This window comes from Pituophis catenifer, unplaced genomic scaffold (genome assembly GCF_029215685.1).
Source record: "Pituophis catenifer annectens isolate HBS135680 unplaced genomic scaffold, rPitCat1.0.hap2 SCAF_6, whole genome shotgun sequence".
Classification (NCBI taxonomy): Eukaryota; Metazoa; Chordata; class Lepidosauria; order Squamata; family Colubridae; genus Pituophis; species Pituophis catenifer.
The window spans coordinates 14,151,260-14,169,893 of record NW_027256886.1 but is presented as its reverse complement, the minus strand read 5'-3'; the positions used below and the strand labels follow the sequence as shown (position 1 = coordinate 14,169,893).

The 18,634-nt window shown below is 39.3% G+C and overlaps 1 protein-coding gene across 1 annotated transcript in view; it reads left to right on the top strand.

Moving 5' to 3' along the window:
- Window positions 1-9,394, top strand: part of FNDC3B (fibronectin type III domain containing 3B) — a 313,226-nt gene extending 303,832 nt beyond the window's left edge. Inside the window, exon 26 of the mRNA XM_070946542.1 lies at window positions 9,079-9,394. Within this exon, the coding sequence (XP_070802643.1) occupies window positions 9,079-9,390 (312 nt within the window). The 3' untranslated portion in view covers window positions 9,391-9,394. The remainder of the gene's footprint in view (window positions 1-9,078) is intronic.
- Window positions 9,395-18,634: the final 9,240 nt, after the last annotated feature.

Genomic DNA, 18,634 nt, shown 5'->3' with positions numbered 1-18,634 from the left:
TAAAGAATGCAAACAGTCTTAATAGTTTCTGATATCAGAGGTATTGAAAAATAAAAACAAATTCAGTGGGTATCTGAAAGTGGGGAAAACATGTAAGAGAGGGAGGGAGAGAGAGAGGGAGGGAGGAAGAAGGAGGGAGGGAGAGAGAGAGAGAGAATATCTACATTGAAGATTGAAATATCACAGCAAATGGACAACAATCACTCAGCATTTTTCAAAGTTGCTATTAGTTGATCATTCTAAGCTGGATTTCATGCATAGTAGTATGGGAGTCGTTTCTCCAACACGACCGAACAAACATCTGTGTATGCACAGTAGTATAGTTTTGCTAGACTCTTAATTAAGAAACTCATGCTGTTAAATCAGATCATAATAGCAATGAACGTGCCTCATATTAAGAGAAAACAATACAAAATGATAGTACTCTTTCATACTAGGGCTTATATTATATCTTCACCATAGAGCTTCAATGACAAGTATTCAGCAGCATGCAGCCATGTAGCTAACAATTACGCATTACATGATGTTCCTTTTTTTTTTTTGTAGTGACGTGAAAAAAAAATTCAATACGCTGCCTTGTTTACAAGCAATGTCCTCTGTGTAATTGACCGAACGTGCTACAGGATAGTTTACAAACACGGGGAATGTGGCTGTATCTGCTACTGGTTGACTGTTGCTTCCATTTTTGTGTGTTTGTCATGAATTTACACCCTTGTTTTCAAGAGAGGACCCTAGACTTGAATTTGTGCTAGCATAGAAAGATGAGAAATGAAAGCAATCAATGAAAAACTTGTTCCCAATGACCTGGGCTGCTTCCTAGGGCAATGGTTGTGTTTGGTGATAACTAAGGCCAGTTTACAAGAAACCTGGAGATATTTTATTTATTTATTTTTATTTATTTTATTCAATCTGTATACCGCCCTTCTCCTAGTGGATTCAGGGCGGTGCACAGCCAGAACTAAAACACATACCAATACAAAATTTAATTTTTTTAAAAGAATTACATGACTTTGGCCCAAAATTTAAAACATTCAAACTAAAATCCATTGACAATTTAAAAACTAAAAAAAAAAGGGGGGGGTTCACGCCAGCCCTGCTTGATGGAAAAGAAAAGTTTTTAGGGCACGGCGAAAGGCCCGGAGATCCGATATTCTTCGTACCTCCGGGGGCAAATCGTTCCAGAGGGCAGGAGCTGCCACAGAGAAGGTCCCCCTGGGGGTCGCCAGCCGACATTGCCTGGCTGACGGTACCCTGAGGAGTCCCTCTCTGTGGGAGCGTACTGGTCGGTGGGAGGCTATCGGCGGCAGAAGGCGGTCCCGCAAATACCCAGGTCCTATGCCATGGAGCGCTTTAAAGGTGGTAACCAACACCTTGAAGTGCACCCGGAAGACCACTGGAAGCCAATGCAGCTCATGCAGGAGAGGTGTCACATGGGAGCGCCCCCTCGCTCCCATAATCCCCCGCGCGGCCACATTCTGCACCAGTTGGAGCCTCTGGGTGCTCCTCAAGGGGAGCCCCATGTAGAGAGCATGGGGTTTTTACAGGTTTTTCAGTGCTGTGAAATTTGCATCCAAAAAATCCTGCAAAACAGGAGCATCAATAATCTTGCCCTAACACTACAATACTGATAACGTGTTATAGGAGTGCTTACAGGTTAGGTTAAGACTTAGCAGAAACTTTGATAAAACGTGCAATTCTTGTTTAATGCTAACTTTGCTTAAACTTTTTGTGGGTTAGATTGTTATACAACCCTAGCCCTTTAGTTAGTTTCATGTTCATGATTTCAGCTTTGTGAGATAGTCTAGACAAGAAACACAGCAAGATGAGTTTATTCTACTTTATTTGTAATGTTACATTAAAAAAATCTTCAAAGTCAAGAAACATTTCTCCCTGTCCCCTTTGCAGACCAAGAAATTAGGGAGGGTCCCTTTTAAGCCATTCACCCCATCCCCATTCCTATTGCAGGTCACTCCCACATGTCATTACAAGTGGTGAATTCTCCAAAAATAGATTAGTTCACAAACTAAGTGAAGCACATTGTATTTTTATGGTATATGTGGAGGAAGGAAGCAGAAGATGGATTTATTTACTAATCAGGTAATGTCTATTGTACAAATCCAGAAACTGGTAGATTCTGTGGCTCTAGCCACTATATCCCAACTTCCCCCAAAATGAAGCAGGTTGTCTCAATAGGTTTAGGGCTTAGTGGAACAATCAATCAATCAATCAATTAATCAGAATAGAGTTGAAAGAAACCTTGGCGGTTTTCTAATCCAACCCTCTGCTCAAGCAGGAGATCCTATATCATTTCAGACAAGTGGTTGTGCAGTCTTTTCTTAAAACTTCCAGTGACAGAGCACCCACAACTTCTGAAGGAAAGCTGTTCCAGTGGTTAATTGTTCTCACTGTTAGGAAGTTTCTCCTTAATTCCAGGGTGCTTCTTTCCTTGATTAGTTCCCATACATTGTTTCTTATCTTGGCTTTGGGTGCTTTGGAAAATAAGTTGTCCCCCTCTTCTTCTATCATGGCAACTGTTTTTGCAATATTGATAGTAGGTTTCTCTTCAAGGAACTCAAAGCAGCAGGCATGATTTGGTCTCCTTTGCAACTCTTGTTATTTTTCTCATTGAAATTTTGCTAAGTAAGTCAGGCGACAAGAGCGTGCAACTAAAAAATCACAAGACTCGCTATTTCTCTATTGCTCTACAAATTGGTGCTGGGGAAATAGAATTTCACAAGTCCTTTGGACTCATACTGTGGATGCTCTAGCGCAGGGATGGGCAATTGTGACTCTTTTACAACCTGTGGACTTCAACTCCCAGAATTCCTGAGACAGTTGTCTCAGGAATTCTGGGAGTTGAAGTCCACAGGTTGTAAAAGAGCCACAATTGCCCACCCCTGCTCTAGCATGTAGATCCTATAGGGTTGTTCTGTCCCCGTCTCACACACACACACAAACAGACAGCCAGGGTTTAAATAAACTGGCAGACAACCAATTCTTCCGATAAGACGCTTGGCAGCAACCCAGTAGCTGCTTGCCAAGAACTTTTACTCAATAAACAAAATACCCACAGTCAAGAATTGTCCAGTTCGTAAAATAAATCCAAGGCCGATAATGTTGTTTCCAAAGATGCAATGTGACTCAATAGTAGTTAGTTCTGTCCGTCACAGAGTCTGAATGGCCACCTCACTCCCTTTTATATCCTGTGGGGTGTGGTCCAGTGACTCAGCCTAATCTCTGGCATGCCTTTTCTTCTGTTGCGCGCGCTTATCTCTGCGACGCTGCTGGGGATCCAGCCAAGACTCATTACCCTCATCACTGTCCACCTGTGGCTGCATGGACGTGCTTGGCCCTGGCCCTATCTCTTGCCCTTCGGCGGACACCGAAGGCATTGCCAGAGAGGAGGGTCCTGGAGAGGGAGGCCTTGCCAACTCCTCTCCTTCACTCTCGGAGTCCTCTCCTGCTGATGACACAGGCTCAGGTAATGGAGCCACAACAAGGGTCTTAACCAACTGCCTGGAGGGTATTTGGGTCTGGATTGGGAAGAACAGGCTTGGTCTCAATCCTGACAAGATCGGAAGATTCTTTGATCTTGAGTGGGCTCGCATTTCCCTATTCAAAACTGGTGCACAATCTGAGAGCCTTCGTGGATGTACAGATTCTGATCAAAGTTCATGTGGCATATAAGTTTCACTCTTCCTTAGATCAGAAGACCCTTCAACCACTCATATCTTTTTCACCTCTTGACTGAATTTACTGCAGTGAAAACTACTTGGAAGCTACAGCTGTTCTAGAATGCAGTCTATATTATAGCTTTTTAAGTTTTAAGTATATTGCCTACCCAAGTAAAAATAACTTAAAATTAAAAAACTATAATATAGGCTAAATTTCCCCAGGCACTTATTGATTAAAAGAAAATAACTACCTAAATGGAATATAGGGGATAAAAGTGAGAATTTTTTAAACCAATAACCTCCAGAAGTTGTGAAATGCTCCAACACTGGAAGTTTTTAAGAAGAGATTGAACAACCATTTGTCTGAAATGGTTGTAGGGTTTCCTGCCTGAGCAGGTGGTTGGATAGAAGACCTCCAAGGTACCTTCCAACGCTTCTGTTCTATTCTTTTCTAAAATTACTTGTTCAACCATTTGTGTCTTATTTTCATTGCAACCAGACAAAATTTGCCTCCTGCATAGCTAATAGCGGGTTATAAATCCTGGAGAGATAATTCAAATTGTTCCTGTTTTACTTTTCCAAATATAGTGAATGATTTCCAAAACCATTTTAGCCATTGTCCCAAGCTAACATAAAGCAAGACAATAGACAAATTGATTTTGAGAACAAAATTAGAGTACAAGCCTTGAAAAGAAAATTTCTTAAGAATTCTTCCTTGCTGGAAACAGAAAAGATAAGTTTGCTGGCATATTTGTGTAGCCAAAAAAACAGATTTTGGCATGAATTTATCTACAGATGCACTGATTTGTTAGCATGATAATTGCTTGATGATCATGCTTTTAGCTGTCGGAGAGGGCATATGTAATAAGCAGGTGGGCTTTCAAATATAATCAACCACATTAAATTTATAAAAATTGAGACCTTGTAGCATGCATTAGGGGTGACTTTTCCTGAGCTTTGTGCCTGTTTTTTTGTTATTTTGCTAGCTGAAATGACTAGTAGATATATATATATATACATTGGGGTGACTCACACAAATTGGCTCCACCAGTTGAAAGTGGGAAGGGGTTGTGAGAGGAAAAAAGTTTTTAAAAACCACTGGTATAAGGAATATAAAGGGTGGTTGTGCTTTAATTCAGGGGTCCCCAACCTTGGCAACATTAAGCCTGGTGGACTTCAACTCCCAGAATTCTCCAGCCAGCAAAGCAAAGCTATAGAACCGGTGCCACCCGGGGGCAACCCACCACTGGTTTGTTTATATCCTTTGGGGCTTCATGGGCAAACAGGGGTTCACTATTAAGATCAAAATAATGTCTATTTGAAAGACATTTCCTTTTAAAAACCTTGATTGTCAATAAAGCCACTGTTTTGGCTTTGTCTTCTATCCAACTCTGAATACCCTTTGTCATGCCTTATGCAAATTCAGTTTTTCTCCCATTCACATGCTATTGAATCATAATTTCCCTGTTTGTTTAGCCTGAACTGGTGAAATCTCAGTCACAACTCATAGGAGGATTTTTAAAAATGGCACTATTGGTAAATCTCTGAGGGAGATGGGCGATTTGGAAATATGAAATATACATAAATAAAAATAAAATAAAGTAACGCATCATCATGAAATTTTCTCATCGTTATTTCTTTAACTGGCCTATGTACTGTTCTCAGTAATTTTTGAATAAAAGGAGCAATTTATCCATTGCATTAATTCATGATTTTCAAATTTGAGGCATATTAAATATGCATTTAGGGTATCATTTTTCCATCTTTCTAATTATGGCAATTTACACATGCAAATTTCTAATTATTTGACTGCAGGGCGCTTATCTTATTTGAAGCATAAAACTATTATAATAGGATCTGAGAGGAAAAGATCTAATAATTTTGCTGTAGAGTCCCTATTTGTCATGTTGTGTTGTGTAGCTTAGAGCTGGCAATTGTTTAATCACAGCAGACTAATGGGAAAAGATATTTTGTTCCGTTTTCTGCCAGAGTTTGATCACCATTATTGAAGGACAATAATCTTTCCATCTGGCACAAAATAATTGACTCACCTTTTGAAGTGTTATTCTTTATTCAGTACATTTCCACTATCAAATTTTTACTTCAAACTTAAAAGGTCACTCCTGGGTGGTAGTTTTGGTTAAAATAAATCATTGGGTGCTGCCAAAATTCAGAAGACCACTTGATGGCAGTAAGAGTTAGGTTTTTCTATATATCTCTCCTGCCACCTTGTGGTCATCCAGGGTTTGCACCCCAGTTATGTCGGGTTGGGTTTGCAATTACAGAATCTTGGGTTTTAATTTTTATTTGCATTTCCAAGTGTATGTAAAATGTAAGTAAAATATAAAATGGAGCATTTGTTTCATAGCTGGGATGTAGAAAGAATGGTGTTTATATGTATACTTTTCTGCTAATTTTATATTAACTAAAAAGGAGATGCAGTGGCTCAGTGGCTAAAATGCTGAGCTTATCAATCGAAAGATCAGCAGTTCAGCAGTTCGAAACCCTAGTGCACATAACAGGGTAAGCTCCCGTTACTTGTCCCAGCTTCTGCCAACCTAGCAGTTTGAAAACACATAAAAAATGCAAATAGAAAAACAGGGACCACCTTTGGTGGGAAGATAACAGCGTTCCATGCGCCTTTGGCGTTTAGTCATGCCGGCCACATGACCACGGAGACGTCTTCGGACAGCTCTGACTCTTCGGCTTTGAAACAGAGATGAGCACCGCCCCTTAGAGTCGGGAACAATTAGCACATATGTATGAGGGGAACCTTTACCTTTACCTTATTCAGGCAGTTCATAATATGGAGCAGTGGTAAAAAACATACATCACATCACCATCTTACAAATGTCTCTCACTGCTTAAGGAAAAAGAAATAGATGACAGTTTGGGATGTAATTTTGAGTGGTGACCTAGGCTGCATGCTGGAATGGAATTGTACTGGCAAAAATTGCAATGGTACATTTATTTATTTTATTTATTTTATTTTAATTTGATTTATATGCCGCCCTTCTCCGGAGACTCAGGGCGGCTTACAATGCGTTAAGCAATAGCCTTCATTCTTTTGTATATTTTATACAAAGTCAGCTTATTGCCCCCACAAACTGGGTCCTCATTTCACCTACCTTAGAAAGGATGGAAGGCTGAGTCAACCTTGAGCCTTGGAGAGATTCGAACCAGCAGAAATTGCAGGCAGCTGTGTTAATAACAGGGTGCACTAAACCCCTGTACTATCAAGGCTCTTGGGAATGACCTTGGAAGAGAGGGGTGGGGTTAAGTGGGGTGCAGGAAGGGATACTTTCTAAGCAACACTCCGATAAGGAAGTGCACAGCCCACAACTACATAACGGTCAGAGAAAGAGACTTCGAAATGAACTTCCCTAACTTTTCATGCTGGGAAAAAAAAGACAGTGGAAGATTTGCTCTATCATACTTGCAAGATTCTGTTAATCTAACCTTGTACATAGTTTACATTACATAAAGTAAAATTTGCCCAACCCGTCATGTTTCCTGTGTACCTGGGAAAGCGGTGATATTTGTATGGCTACTATGATAGGATCAAACAGTATTTAGTAATTGTTACATTATACACTGCTATGTCTTTCTTGTTTTGTTTTGTTTTTTACTTGGAAGTGAGAAGTTAAATTTTTTTACAGATCTATGAAGATGGCAGAAATTATGTATTTCGCATTATAACACTCAATTCTATTGCTGGTGTGTGTGCCTAGAAAAATGCATATTCAAGAATAATGAAATATATTGTATAATGTGCGTATAGAGAACAAGATAGTCGGAGTGAATATAGTCAGATATAAGGAACAATTAAGAATAATTAATTCTAAACCATTAAGAATAAAAGAGGGAAAGTGAAAATGAAGATGATGGTGATGACAATCAGAATAACAGAGTTGGAAGGGACCTTGGAGGTCTTCTAGTCCAACCCCCTGCTCAAGCAGGAAACCATTTCAGACAAATGGCTGTCCAATCTCTTCTTTAAAATCTCCAGTGTTCGAGTACCCACATCTTCCTTTTGTCAGGAAGCTAAACAAGGGGCCAGCAGCAGAGAAGTTAAAAACAGAAGTGATGAAAAGAGTTAGGATGTAAAGGATAAGCTTTGTGAAAATGATAAACGCTTAAATGGGAATGATCATGGTATGTTGAATTAAAGTCTATATATCTTGGTGTAAAAGAAAAAAAAAGAACGAAAAGAAAAGAATAAATGTTTAAAAATGGCAAGGCTGCAGGTGTAGCTGGTGTAGCTGGAGAAATGTTGGAATATGCACTATGTGTATTTTTCTTATTGAGTGGTTGTATAGTGTGTGCAAAGAGTGCCACCTACAATTTCCTCTGGAACAGGAGGCTCTTCTAACAGTCATTCATGCCCTCTTGTTTTCAATATTGCAATGGGGCTGCCCTTGAAGAGCATTTGGAAGCTATATATACTTAACCACTACATTATCTTTTATTCCCAATTGTTTATACCTTTCCAACAAGTTCAAATAGTGCAGACTACTCTGTATTCCTTCTCTCAGGAAATGTCATCACAGGGACCAGGGACCATCTCAGTATCTGCCTCCCATGTCCCAAGAAATCTCAACAGCTCCTATCCTATTGGTTTTTAGGAAGGTCATAAAAACGTGACTAGGACTACTCTGTCTAGTTATCAAATTCATTTTCCTGAAATGTCAACTTTTCTCTCCAGATGTCTATGGAGCTTCTCAGTCATCCAGGGCATGGTTAGGGTTAGGGTAGTACAGTGTAGTACTACCCTAAGACCCTAAGAGCCTTGGTAGTACAGTGGTCTAAGGCACCCTGTTATTAAGCTGGTTATTAAGACCAGCTGCCTGCAATTACTGCAGGGTTCGAATCTCGCCAAGGCTCAAGGTTGACTCAGCCTTCCATCCTTTCTAAGGTAGGTAAATTGAGGACCCAGTTGTGGGGGCAATAAGCTGACTTTGTATAAATATACAAAAGGATGAAGACTATTGCTGAGCACATTGTAAGCCGCCCTGAGTCTCCGAAGAAGGGCGGCATATAAATCAAATTTTTAAAAAAAATGGTTGCCCCAAAGATGTTTTTCCAGAAGACAACTCCACTTCCTTGGTTTTTCCTTGAAAATGTTTTTCTTCTCATTCAAGAAATTCTGAAGCTGAAGAAGCTTCTTGGATGAGAAGCAAAGTCTTTTCTAGGAAAAACCAAGGAAGTGGAGTTGCCTTTTGGAAAAGCACCTTTTGGATTTTCTCTCCAGATGTTCTCTCTCCAGGAACTTGGCAAACGTTGAGATACTGCGTGCTGCAATTTTAAGCAAAGCTCTTTCTGTTTTTGAAGAGCTTGACTTAAAGCTTCATAGCAATTTCTTATGCAACCTAAGTTTTCTTTCCTCGCTTCTTGTTCCTTCAAGGTGTACAAGGGAGACGAGACAACGTACCAAATCTCAGGCCTTCAGGTGAACACAGATTATAGGTTTCGTGTGTGTGTTTGCCGCCGATGCTTGGATACCTCACAAGAACTTAATGGACCTTTCAGCACTTCTGTTGCCTTTATTCTCCAGCGGAGTGAGCTCATGCTTACCGGGGAACTGGGAAGAACCGATGACCCCAAGACTAAATGTATGATGCCTTCTGATGAACAGTTTGCAGCCCTCTTAGTCCTTGGCTTTGCAAGCGTCTCCATCTTATTTGCTTTTATACTACAGTATTTGTTTATGAAGTAGAGAGTTCAACACAAGTATTTGAGGTATCGTTTTAATTAATGCTTCATACTATAATCAATATGTTTTATTCAGATAGTCCTCTTTATTTTTTCAGTGCATTTGTTTCTGGTTTATTGTTGTTTTTTTAAGGGGTGACGGGTGGGTGGGAATATCAGTCCTATTTAGAAAATAAAAATCAATGTTCAGGTGCACCTTTTGGACATTCAAGGTTAGGAAATGGTTAAATATATCCAAGCCAGAGACCAAAACAAATATTTAACATTTGGATGTTCAGTTCCCTGCTCCTATGATTTTTATTCACTTACTTGGTTTTTTTATTTTCAGAATGTAGAAATGTAACCAGTTTGCCTTCACGTTTTTGCCTTAGTGCTAAACTTGTTGCAGTCTTTAAGTTGCAAGTTTATTACATTAAAGTAGCCGCTTTAAGCTCCTCTGAATCTGCAAAATTTAACCATCATTATGTAATAGCATTGCAGCTAAGCATTCCGCAATGCATTTGTTGCACAAGTCGTTAATTATAAATATCACATACGATATTCACTACATTTATTTTCTCCTCAACCCTCATACCGTCAGTTTTGCATTGTTTTTGCGTTATCCCCATACGGGGAGGAAAAAAATTAATCTCAATTATGTAATCAACTATATTTTTAGCACATTTCAATCCCGATAATTTATCTTGCAACCTAAAGTCTTCTCTGAATTGTAAACGTTTTACTCAAGCTGTTTGCGCACTATAAATTCCTGTATATCAAATCTGATAGCCAGATAGCTTTATCAATGGAAAAGCATTACCATTTCTACCATTTCCTTTATTTTATAGCAGTAATTTTAAGAGGGCATTGTGCAATAGTTATTCCCCATGTCCAGCTGTTTTTATTTTGTTTAAAGAAAAGCTGCTTTTAACTAGTTTGTTTGCCTTTGTATATAAACTTACTTTTTAATCCAGTCACTAGATTTGTTATATTCATCGTGATCTTATGTGTTTATAACTGGCGAAAGCTTGCTGCCTTTGCTATTTAAATTAGATTATTACCTTTTATCATAAGCAAACTCTCAATCAACCTTGTTAAGAAAAAGGTCCATCTGCATTTCAGTTTTGGAAAAGAAAACATGGTAAACTCATATAGGCATCTCAGATGCTAAATACTGTAATTAGAGCTGACATTAAAAGGTGCCATTTCTTCCATCTCCTCCTCCTTTCTTCTTAATAGCATCTCCTATTACAAACGGTGTCATGTAATATCCATTCATTTCCCTCTTCGACTTCATTAGCTGCTGCCTTCAGAAGTGACGGTGGGAGGGACACCGTAGTTCACATGACAACGCACTGCACACACTGTCCTAATAAAGCAAAAGAAGCATAACAGTGCTGTGTTGCAAAGCAATCAACCTCAAGCATTATTGATATTTCCAGCAATGCCTCTGAGAAGTTCTCCAGAACTTCATTGAATGGCTGGTAGCTACATACCAGTGCTGGCTTTATCTTCTGGCAATTGGACAATCGGCCACTATAGTTTATGAATGCCTTTATTACACACTCAAAATTCCAGGAATACTCACTGGCCCTCCAATTTTGGAGTTTCCTGTAGTGGCCATGGCCAAAGGGAAAAGACAAGGAGGAGATGTAGAGCAGCTGGTTTCAGAGCATCTGCAGTCTTGACACCCAGCTCTAATTTCAACTAGTGTTCAGAAGAGTAGGGTGTGGTCCATTGCAAACTTAGTTCATTCCTGTATGGGACATTGTATGTGCTTTTACATCAATTGCCAAGGCACATTCATTCAGTCCAGCAAAACCCTTGGTTATTCTTCTTGTTTTAAGAAAAAAAAAACCTTTGAATCATTGGGTTAGTTTTATGATGTCTAAGTGCCTCAGGGATATTGAGCAGGAGGTGTAAAGTAAATTACACATGGAAATGCACAGAGCTGCAATCCACTAGGAACCTCTCCCAAATTATGTTGTTACAACTGGAGAGGCATTGCTACAGAACTCTGTTGACTTCCATCAAACAGAGGTGCACAATGATATGCACCCTCCCCGGGAAGCCTCGTAAATGGCCCCTGGCGGAGATTTTCAATGTTATTTTTTTTAAAAGTACCAGAATGGGGAGGGACTGGGGAGTAATCATATCATCTCTATTTAATTTTTAAGCCAATTGAAATGAAATGTGCACCCTATCCTTAAATGCCTGTTCAGGAAAAACAAAAATGCGATCCAGCAGTTCCTGTTCTAGCTCTGCATGAATTGGAAGAGTTCTCGTGAATTGTGCCCCAGACTTTGTGTACCCTTGCATTCAAACAAACAAATATTTTTTTTTTCATCTTCTTGGGCTTTGGCTTGCATTGTACTTTTTTTTTTTTTTTTGGTCTTCTCTTTTGTTATGACACAGGGCAGCGCGATGGCTCAGTGGTTAAGATGCTGGGTTTGTTGGCTGGAAAGCCAACAGTCCGGGGTTCGAGACCCGAGCATACCGCAACGGGGTGAGTACCCGTCTTTGCCTAGCTCCTGCCCACCTAGCAGTTCGAAAGCATGCAAATGCGAATAGATAAATAGGTACCACTTTGGTGGGGAGGAAACAGTGCTCTGCGTCATCATGCTGGCCACATGACTGTGGAAATGTCTTCGGACAACGCTGGCTCAACGGCCTTGAAACGGAGATGAGCACCGCCCCCTATAGTTGGCAACAACTAGCGGAGTTAAAATCTGCAGGGACTCCTTTCCTTCCATTCTTTGCTACAATACTGTGTCCTGTATTATTCATTCCTTCCCATAACCAAAGTAATGGGGAAACCAACATTATTTTTGTTTTAGGATTATTTATACTATATACTGCATTCAGTACTTTAAAATGCCAATTAAAGTGCAATCTCATTATTTATTGTAAAAAAAAAATAAAAAGTGTACTTATGTACTAAATCTCTCCCCTTCCCCTCCCCTCTAACCCCTAGCAGCATACTATTTTTCTATTTTGTTTTATATAAGTATAATTTAGGTAAAATATTTTCATTTCCCCAGCACCATTCCTAGTATTAACCTTCTTATAGTATACTGTATGTTTAAAAATGGGAGTGTTTTATGAATTGCCAAAAAAAAAAAAAAGAAGAAGAAGAAGAAGAAGAAAAGATAAGTGTACCCAATATTTCCTGCACGCAAATAAAAAAACTTGCGGGACCACATCCATTCCATCTGCGGTACATTAAAAACAATCATCTTCAAAGTTTACATGTAGCCAAAAAAAAAAAAAACCATAAGCATCTTTTGAAATAATAGTTTGAAACTGATTATTCTGTGTGCCTCTCTTGATGTAGCAAACTAGTACAAAGGTTCTGTATTTTTTTTTCTTTCCTAATGTTAGTATGCATATTTGCCTAGCAAACAAATGATATTGAGCTATTTTCTTTTTTTTTAAATTTCCTCTTCCCGCTGGCTCCAGTTTTGGCCTTGACAAATGTGGTATTGTTGTCGTTGTTTAATTCAACTTTATTCCTTTTTATATAATACTTCGTTGTCTTCAAATATAAAATTATTTTTAAAAAAAAACGCTGGCAAAATTTTAAAGAATGTAGATAGCATTAGCTGGGCTTTGCTCTCATTTCAATCATCAGGAACAATTAACTAGGAGTCATTGGAAACCTGTTAGTTGTCGCGGCTCTGAAATCCTTTCAATTTTTCTGGATCGGGGGCAATCCATTTGGAAAGCCACACCTTTGTAAAACAGCTGTTGTCTCTTTTATCGTGCCTTGTGATTATCAACCCACTGTCATAACAATCCCTACCATTTTTGACCTGAGCAGAAACTTACTGCATATGCTCTCAAAGTTTGCAGGCAAAGTCAATCATGTTGACTGGTTGTTGAGACCTTTCGTTGAAAGTTTTCCCATTGATTTCAGTGGGACTAATGTTGGGGGTCAGCAGAAGTGGAGAACACAACTCTGTCTGCAGGAAACGGATGGGGATTCCCATCAGAGCGTTCCCATCTCTGGTTTCAAGGTCAATATTTTCTCTCCCTTATTTTTAAGGGAGGGATTTAATTACACCCGCTGATGGATTAAAATAATTTCCTCTTTTAAACTAACTTGTAGTCCTATTGGCCTTTCACAAGGTAATGAAGACACAGGGAGAGAGGGTATTAGTTGGGAGCTCCACCGTGGATGCATATGTCTAACAGGTTGTGTTTTCGTTGAGTCTCAACGTACTTTAAGTTGACTTTGTTTTAATGTAATTTTTTTTCCACTGCCCAGAGTTCCTCAGATAGATGGACAGCCATATAAATCCAATGGATAAATAAATGTGAGAGTGAACAGGTGTGACATCTGTTACCCCATTGATTAGCAGATTTCATTTGGCTGATCTGTCTGGCTAGGCGGGTGTCCCCCTCCTTCCTTATCATTCCATGTTTCTCTTTCCTGAAGCTGTGCTGGGTGGGACAGGATAACCAATCCCAGATAGGAGTGTATCATCTTCAGCCAATAAATAAGGAAAGGAGAAGGCTAGGAATATGGGGACTGCCTTCACTGTGGTCTCAGTGTTGGCAGAGAACCAGACCTGGGAGGGATCATTTTGATCCTACCCAGAGTAAATCTCTCTTAAAAGACATCACTCTCTCCAGCAATAAGAAAGTTCACCCAATTTCTAGTGCTCCCATAAACAATCATGAGGAGAACATAGGATTGCTTCTTTAATCCAGAGCCAATCATTTGTGTGTTTAGACAAAGAACGTCATTTTGTGCAAGATTGAAGAAAAGTGACCTGAAGGAAGGTCAGGTGTGTTTCATATTTTTATTGTAGTTTCCCACATCTCCCCCATTTGTGCATACTTACCGCACACATGGCAATGCATTTTAATTGCCAAGTTAGATTGGATCAGATATCATTGGTTACCACAAGGTAGTAACCTTGTAGCCCCTTTCCATAAGAGGTCAATTTTTAATGCAACCATTCTGTAAAAGAGATAATTCCACCCATTCCTGTTCCAATTTCCATAACCTTCAGTTTATGGAAAGAAAGAAAATGCTTTCTATTACCTTGTATGTCTTTTTCTGGCCCAGTCAGTATCGGCTGTGTGAAATCAACTTCCCTTGTCCCCAGTTTTGTGTAAAGAAATTGTAAAAAAATAAAATAAAAAGACAATATGGGGAAAGTATTTTAAGAAGTTATTTAAGAAGAAAAAGAAACATTTTTATATTATCTGCCTTTGTCCTTTATGAACTTGAAATGTTGTAGTTTTCTAATCGTGTTTTGTCAGCAACAATAGACGAGTACTCTCTGTTAATCATGGAAAAGTGCCCTAAAATTGAATGTTTCTGAACATTATTCTTGCACAATTTAAAATTGAAAAAGAAAATTAAAAGTTGTTTTTCTTTTTGTTTTTTTGTTTTTTTTACCTCACTTGTAGGACATACATTCCAAGCTTTTCAACTTTGAAATAAATAATCATAAGTTTTCTTGTAAATTTTAACTATTTCATACGCATTGTATTAAAACTGCCATATCAATTTTAATGTATAGATTTTTGCAGATATTACGCTATGTATGTAAACTGTTATCTGTAGTGTATATGTAATATATTTATGCCCAATAAATGTTTTAATTCTTTCTTGATGGCAAGGTTCGTTATGCAAAGGTTCCTCCGTGAAAATCTTTGCCCCTATAGACAGGGGTGGGTTCTACTTACCTTTACTACCAGTTCGCAACGGGATCGCATGCATGCCTTGCTTCTGCACATGCGCAGATCGCCGATGATGATATCCGGGGCGGTGGGCAGGGCCTCCCGCTGGTTTTACTACCGGTTCTTGCAAACCGGTCCAAACCAGGGGCAACCCACCACTGCCTATAGAGCTCAACTGGAGGATGTGTAAGAATTGCAAACCACAGAATTCCTAGCTAGCAGGGTAGCAATATTAGGCAACTTTATAAGGAATTATTTTCTCCATGTAATAGTTATGCCAAAAGCCTTCTCACAGTTTCATCACAACCACAACTAGAACCAGAATTTCCATTGCTAAGCAAAGCAGTTGTTAAGCGAGTTGCACCCAATTTTATGACTTCTTTTCTGTGGCTGTTAAGCGAATCTCTGCAGCTAAGTGAGTCACCTGATTTTAAGTAAATCCAACTTCCTCCCTTGATTTTGCTTGTTGGAACAGTTGCAAATGGCGGACATGTGGCCCTAAGACACCGTAACTATTGTAATACAACTATTGGGATGCCAAGCATCTAAATATTGATGATGTAACTGTGGGGATGCAGCGGTTGTAAGTGTGAGGACCAATCATAAGTAACTTTTTTCACTGTTGTAATTTAAATTTTAAGTGGTTGTAAGTCGAGGACTACCTGTATTCATATTGCCTTTAACTTCTCTTGCGGGTCCAAATTTCTTATGGTTTAGCCTTTCTTTCTGCAGATGTGAGGCAGATGCAGGCATATTTCCTTTTACAAAAACTCTACAGTCCCATTTTCTTAATCTGTGAGGTTTATGACAGATGTTTCCACCCATGAACATCTTTGGAGAGGACTTGGAATCTAGTTTTCTAGCTCCAAAGTTCTTGATAGACTTGGGAGTTTGTGTCACATTCATCTGTCCCTACATTCCCTCTGCTTTTATCTTCTGAGAGGCTTCTTGGTGCTGTTGGCACCAAATCAAGAAGTTTTTGTTTCTGCCTCTATCCAAGAGTTGCAATTGAACTCTTTTGAAGGGCTGGGCTTCAAAAATTTTAGCAAGGGGTTCTCTTCCCGGTTGCTGGGTGGGCGTGGCCTAGTCGGCCTCCTGCACCATGGCAAGGGGGGTGTTTTTGCCCTCCCCAGACTCTAGAAGCTTTCCTCGATCCTCTGGGAGGTCGAAAACGGCCTCTGCAGGCTCTGGAGACCGTCTGGAGGCCAGAAACGGGCCTGTTTCCAGCCTTCCTGAACTTCTGGTAGGCCCATTTTTCGCCCTTCCCGAGCCTCCACGCGTGCCCTGCACTTACCTGCATCCAAAATGGGCTGCGTGGGGATTCCTGGGAGGGGCGGGGCAGGGTGGGCTAGGCCAGCCAGGAGTGGGATTTGAGGGTTCTCCGAACTTCACAGAATCTTTGCTAGAGGTTCTCCCAAGCCCCTGCGAACCCCCAGCAGCCCACCCCTGATTGTACCCCATTATTTAAAGTCAACATTCTTCAAGATATTGGAGAAGCTTTGCACAAAAGATATGGGGATAGGCAGTCTTTCTAGGATTTTGTTTTTTGTTTTGTTTTGTTTTTAGGAAAATTGGTATCACAAAACAAAGAGTTGAATGTACTTCAGAGTTAGGTTTGTTACCTCTATTTACGTGATCCAAGCTTCTCTTAAAAATAAGTAACCGATTGTCTATTAACTTTTGGCAGCAAAACTGACTACTTCTCAAACCTGAAAATTTCTTGAAAATATAATGATTGATTTATGGATTAAAATAGTTTATTCAAGTGCCATATTAGAAAAAAAAAATAGCAAGAAGCCTAGAACAATGAAATTTCAGAGGCAAGAATAAGACTTTTCATCACTTTTGGGTAGATTATATTCATTAGGTTAGTAACAATAGGCGTAATTAGGTGTGTTGATAAATACAGGTAGTCTTGTTTGTTTAGTAACTGTTTAAAATTACAATGGCACTGGAAAAAGTGACTTACGACCGTTTTTCAAACTTATGACCATTCAGCATCCCCATGGTCATGTGATCAAAATTCAGACACTTGGCAGCTGACTCATATTTATGACAGTTGTAATGTTCTAGGGTGTGTGATCACTTTTTGTGACCTTCTGACAAGCAAAGTCAATAGGGAAGCCAGATTCACTTAACAACCATGTTACTAACTTAACAACTGCAAGTGATTCACTTAACAACTATGGCAGGAAAGGTCTTCAGGCAAAAAGGCAAAACTCTCTTAACTGTCTTGCTTAGCCACAGAAATTTTGGGCACATTTGTGGTCATAAGTTGAGAACCAACTGTATTAATACTATACGAAAATTCTAAACAACTTTTAGATCATTTACTTTTTCCAACAAAAGGAAATATCTATAGCTCAGGGTTGAACTGTGATGTTCTTGGTGTTTTTTTTTTTTAATTTGATTTATATGCCGCCCTTCTCTGGAGATTCAGGGCGGCTTACAATGCGTTAAGCAATAGCCTTCATACTTTTATATATTTATACAAAGTCAGCTTATTGCCCCCACAAACTGGGTCCTCAATTTACCTACCTTAGAAAGGATGGAAGGCTGAGTCAACCTTGAGCCTGGTGAGATTCGAACTTACAGTAATTGCAGACTGCTGGTGTTAATCACAATGCTTTTAGTCTGCTGAGCCATCAGGCCCTTTGATCACGATATTATCTGGCTGAATGATGAAATGTCTGCAAGCAAGCAATCATGCTAAGGGAGCACAAAGAAGCTCCATGTTTGTATTTAATTGTATTGCTTTTTCTGTAATCCTCCTATATTGTTCGCTTGGATTTTTTTCTTTCTTTGTGTAAACTTTGTGTTCAATTATTTTTTTTAAATCATTTCTAAGGCAAGGAAAGTTGGTCTATTATAATGATTTCCATTCCTGATCATCCATTTAAAATCTATACAAAGCCTTCACCAAACACACAATAGGGACTTGAGAATTAATTGAAAATAAATTTCAATGCAACAATGCAGGAGCAGCCCAAAGTTTAATGTTTTGAAGAGCAGCAGATTGTAGCAAACAAAAGCAAACCACAAATCGTATCTAGAATAAATCGAGCACAGTACTTGTCTTGAACAGTTTCGTCTTCTCAAATTTGACCCAACCAATTCTGTTGAACAGAAAAATCATGATGATACGATTTGGAGATTAGGCCCATGGATTTTACAGAAAAACGGTATGAAAGTACCAGATTTTACAAATATATCAAATACATCTACTGCTTCAGATTTCATATTTTCAAGCCCTGAGATCATGAACATAGCATCATGGCATAACAGCTGGAAATATAAGTCACGTTGAGTCAAGAATTTAAACACAACCAAATACCGGTACTTGTATATCCATGTGCTTGAAAGGATTAAATTTTGTGGCCCTATCTTGCTTGCTATACCTGTACGAACTTAAACACTAAGATGGTTCTTGACTTACGAGCACAGTTAAAAGCAGAATTTCCACTGCTAAGCAATGCAGGGAGAAAAAGAGATTTCACATCACTTAGTGACAGCATTTCTGGCACTCCCCATTGCTATTGTTAACTGAGCATCCCAGGTCATTTTGCAAGTAAAGA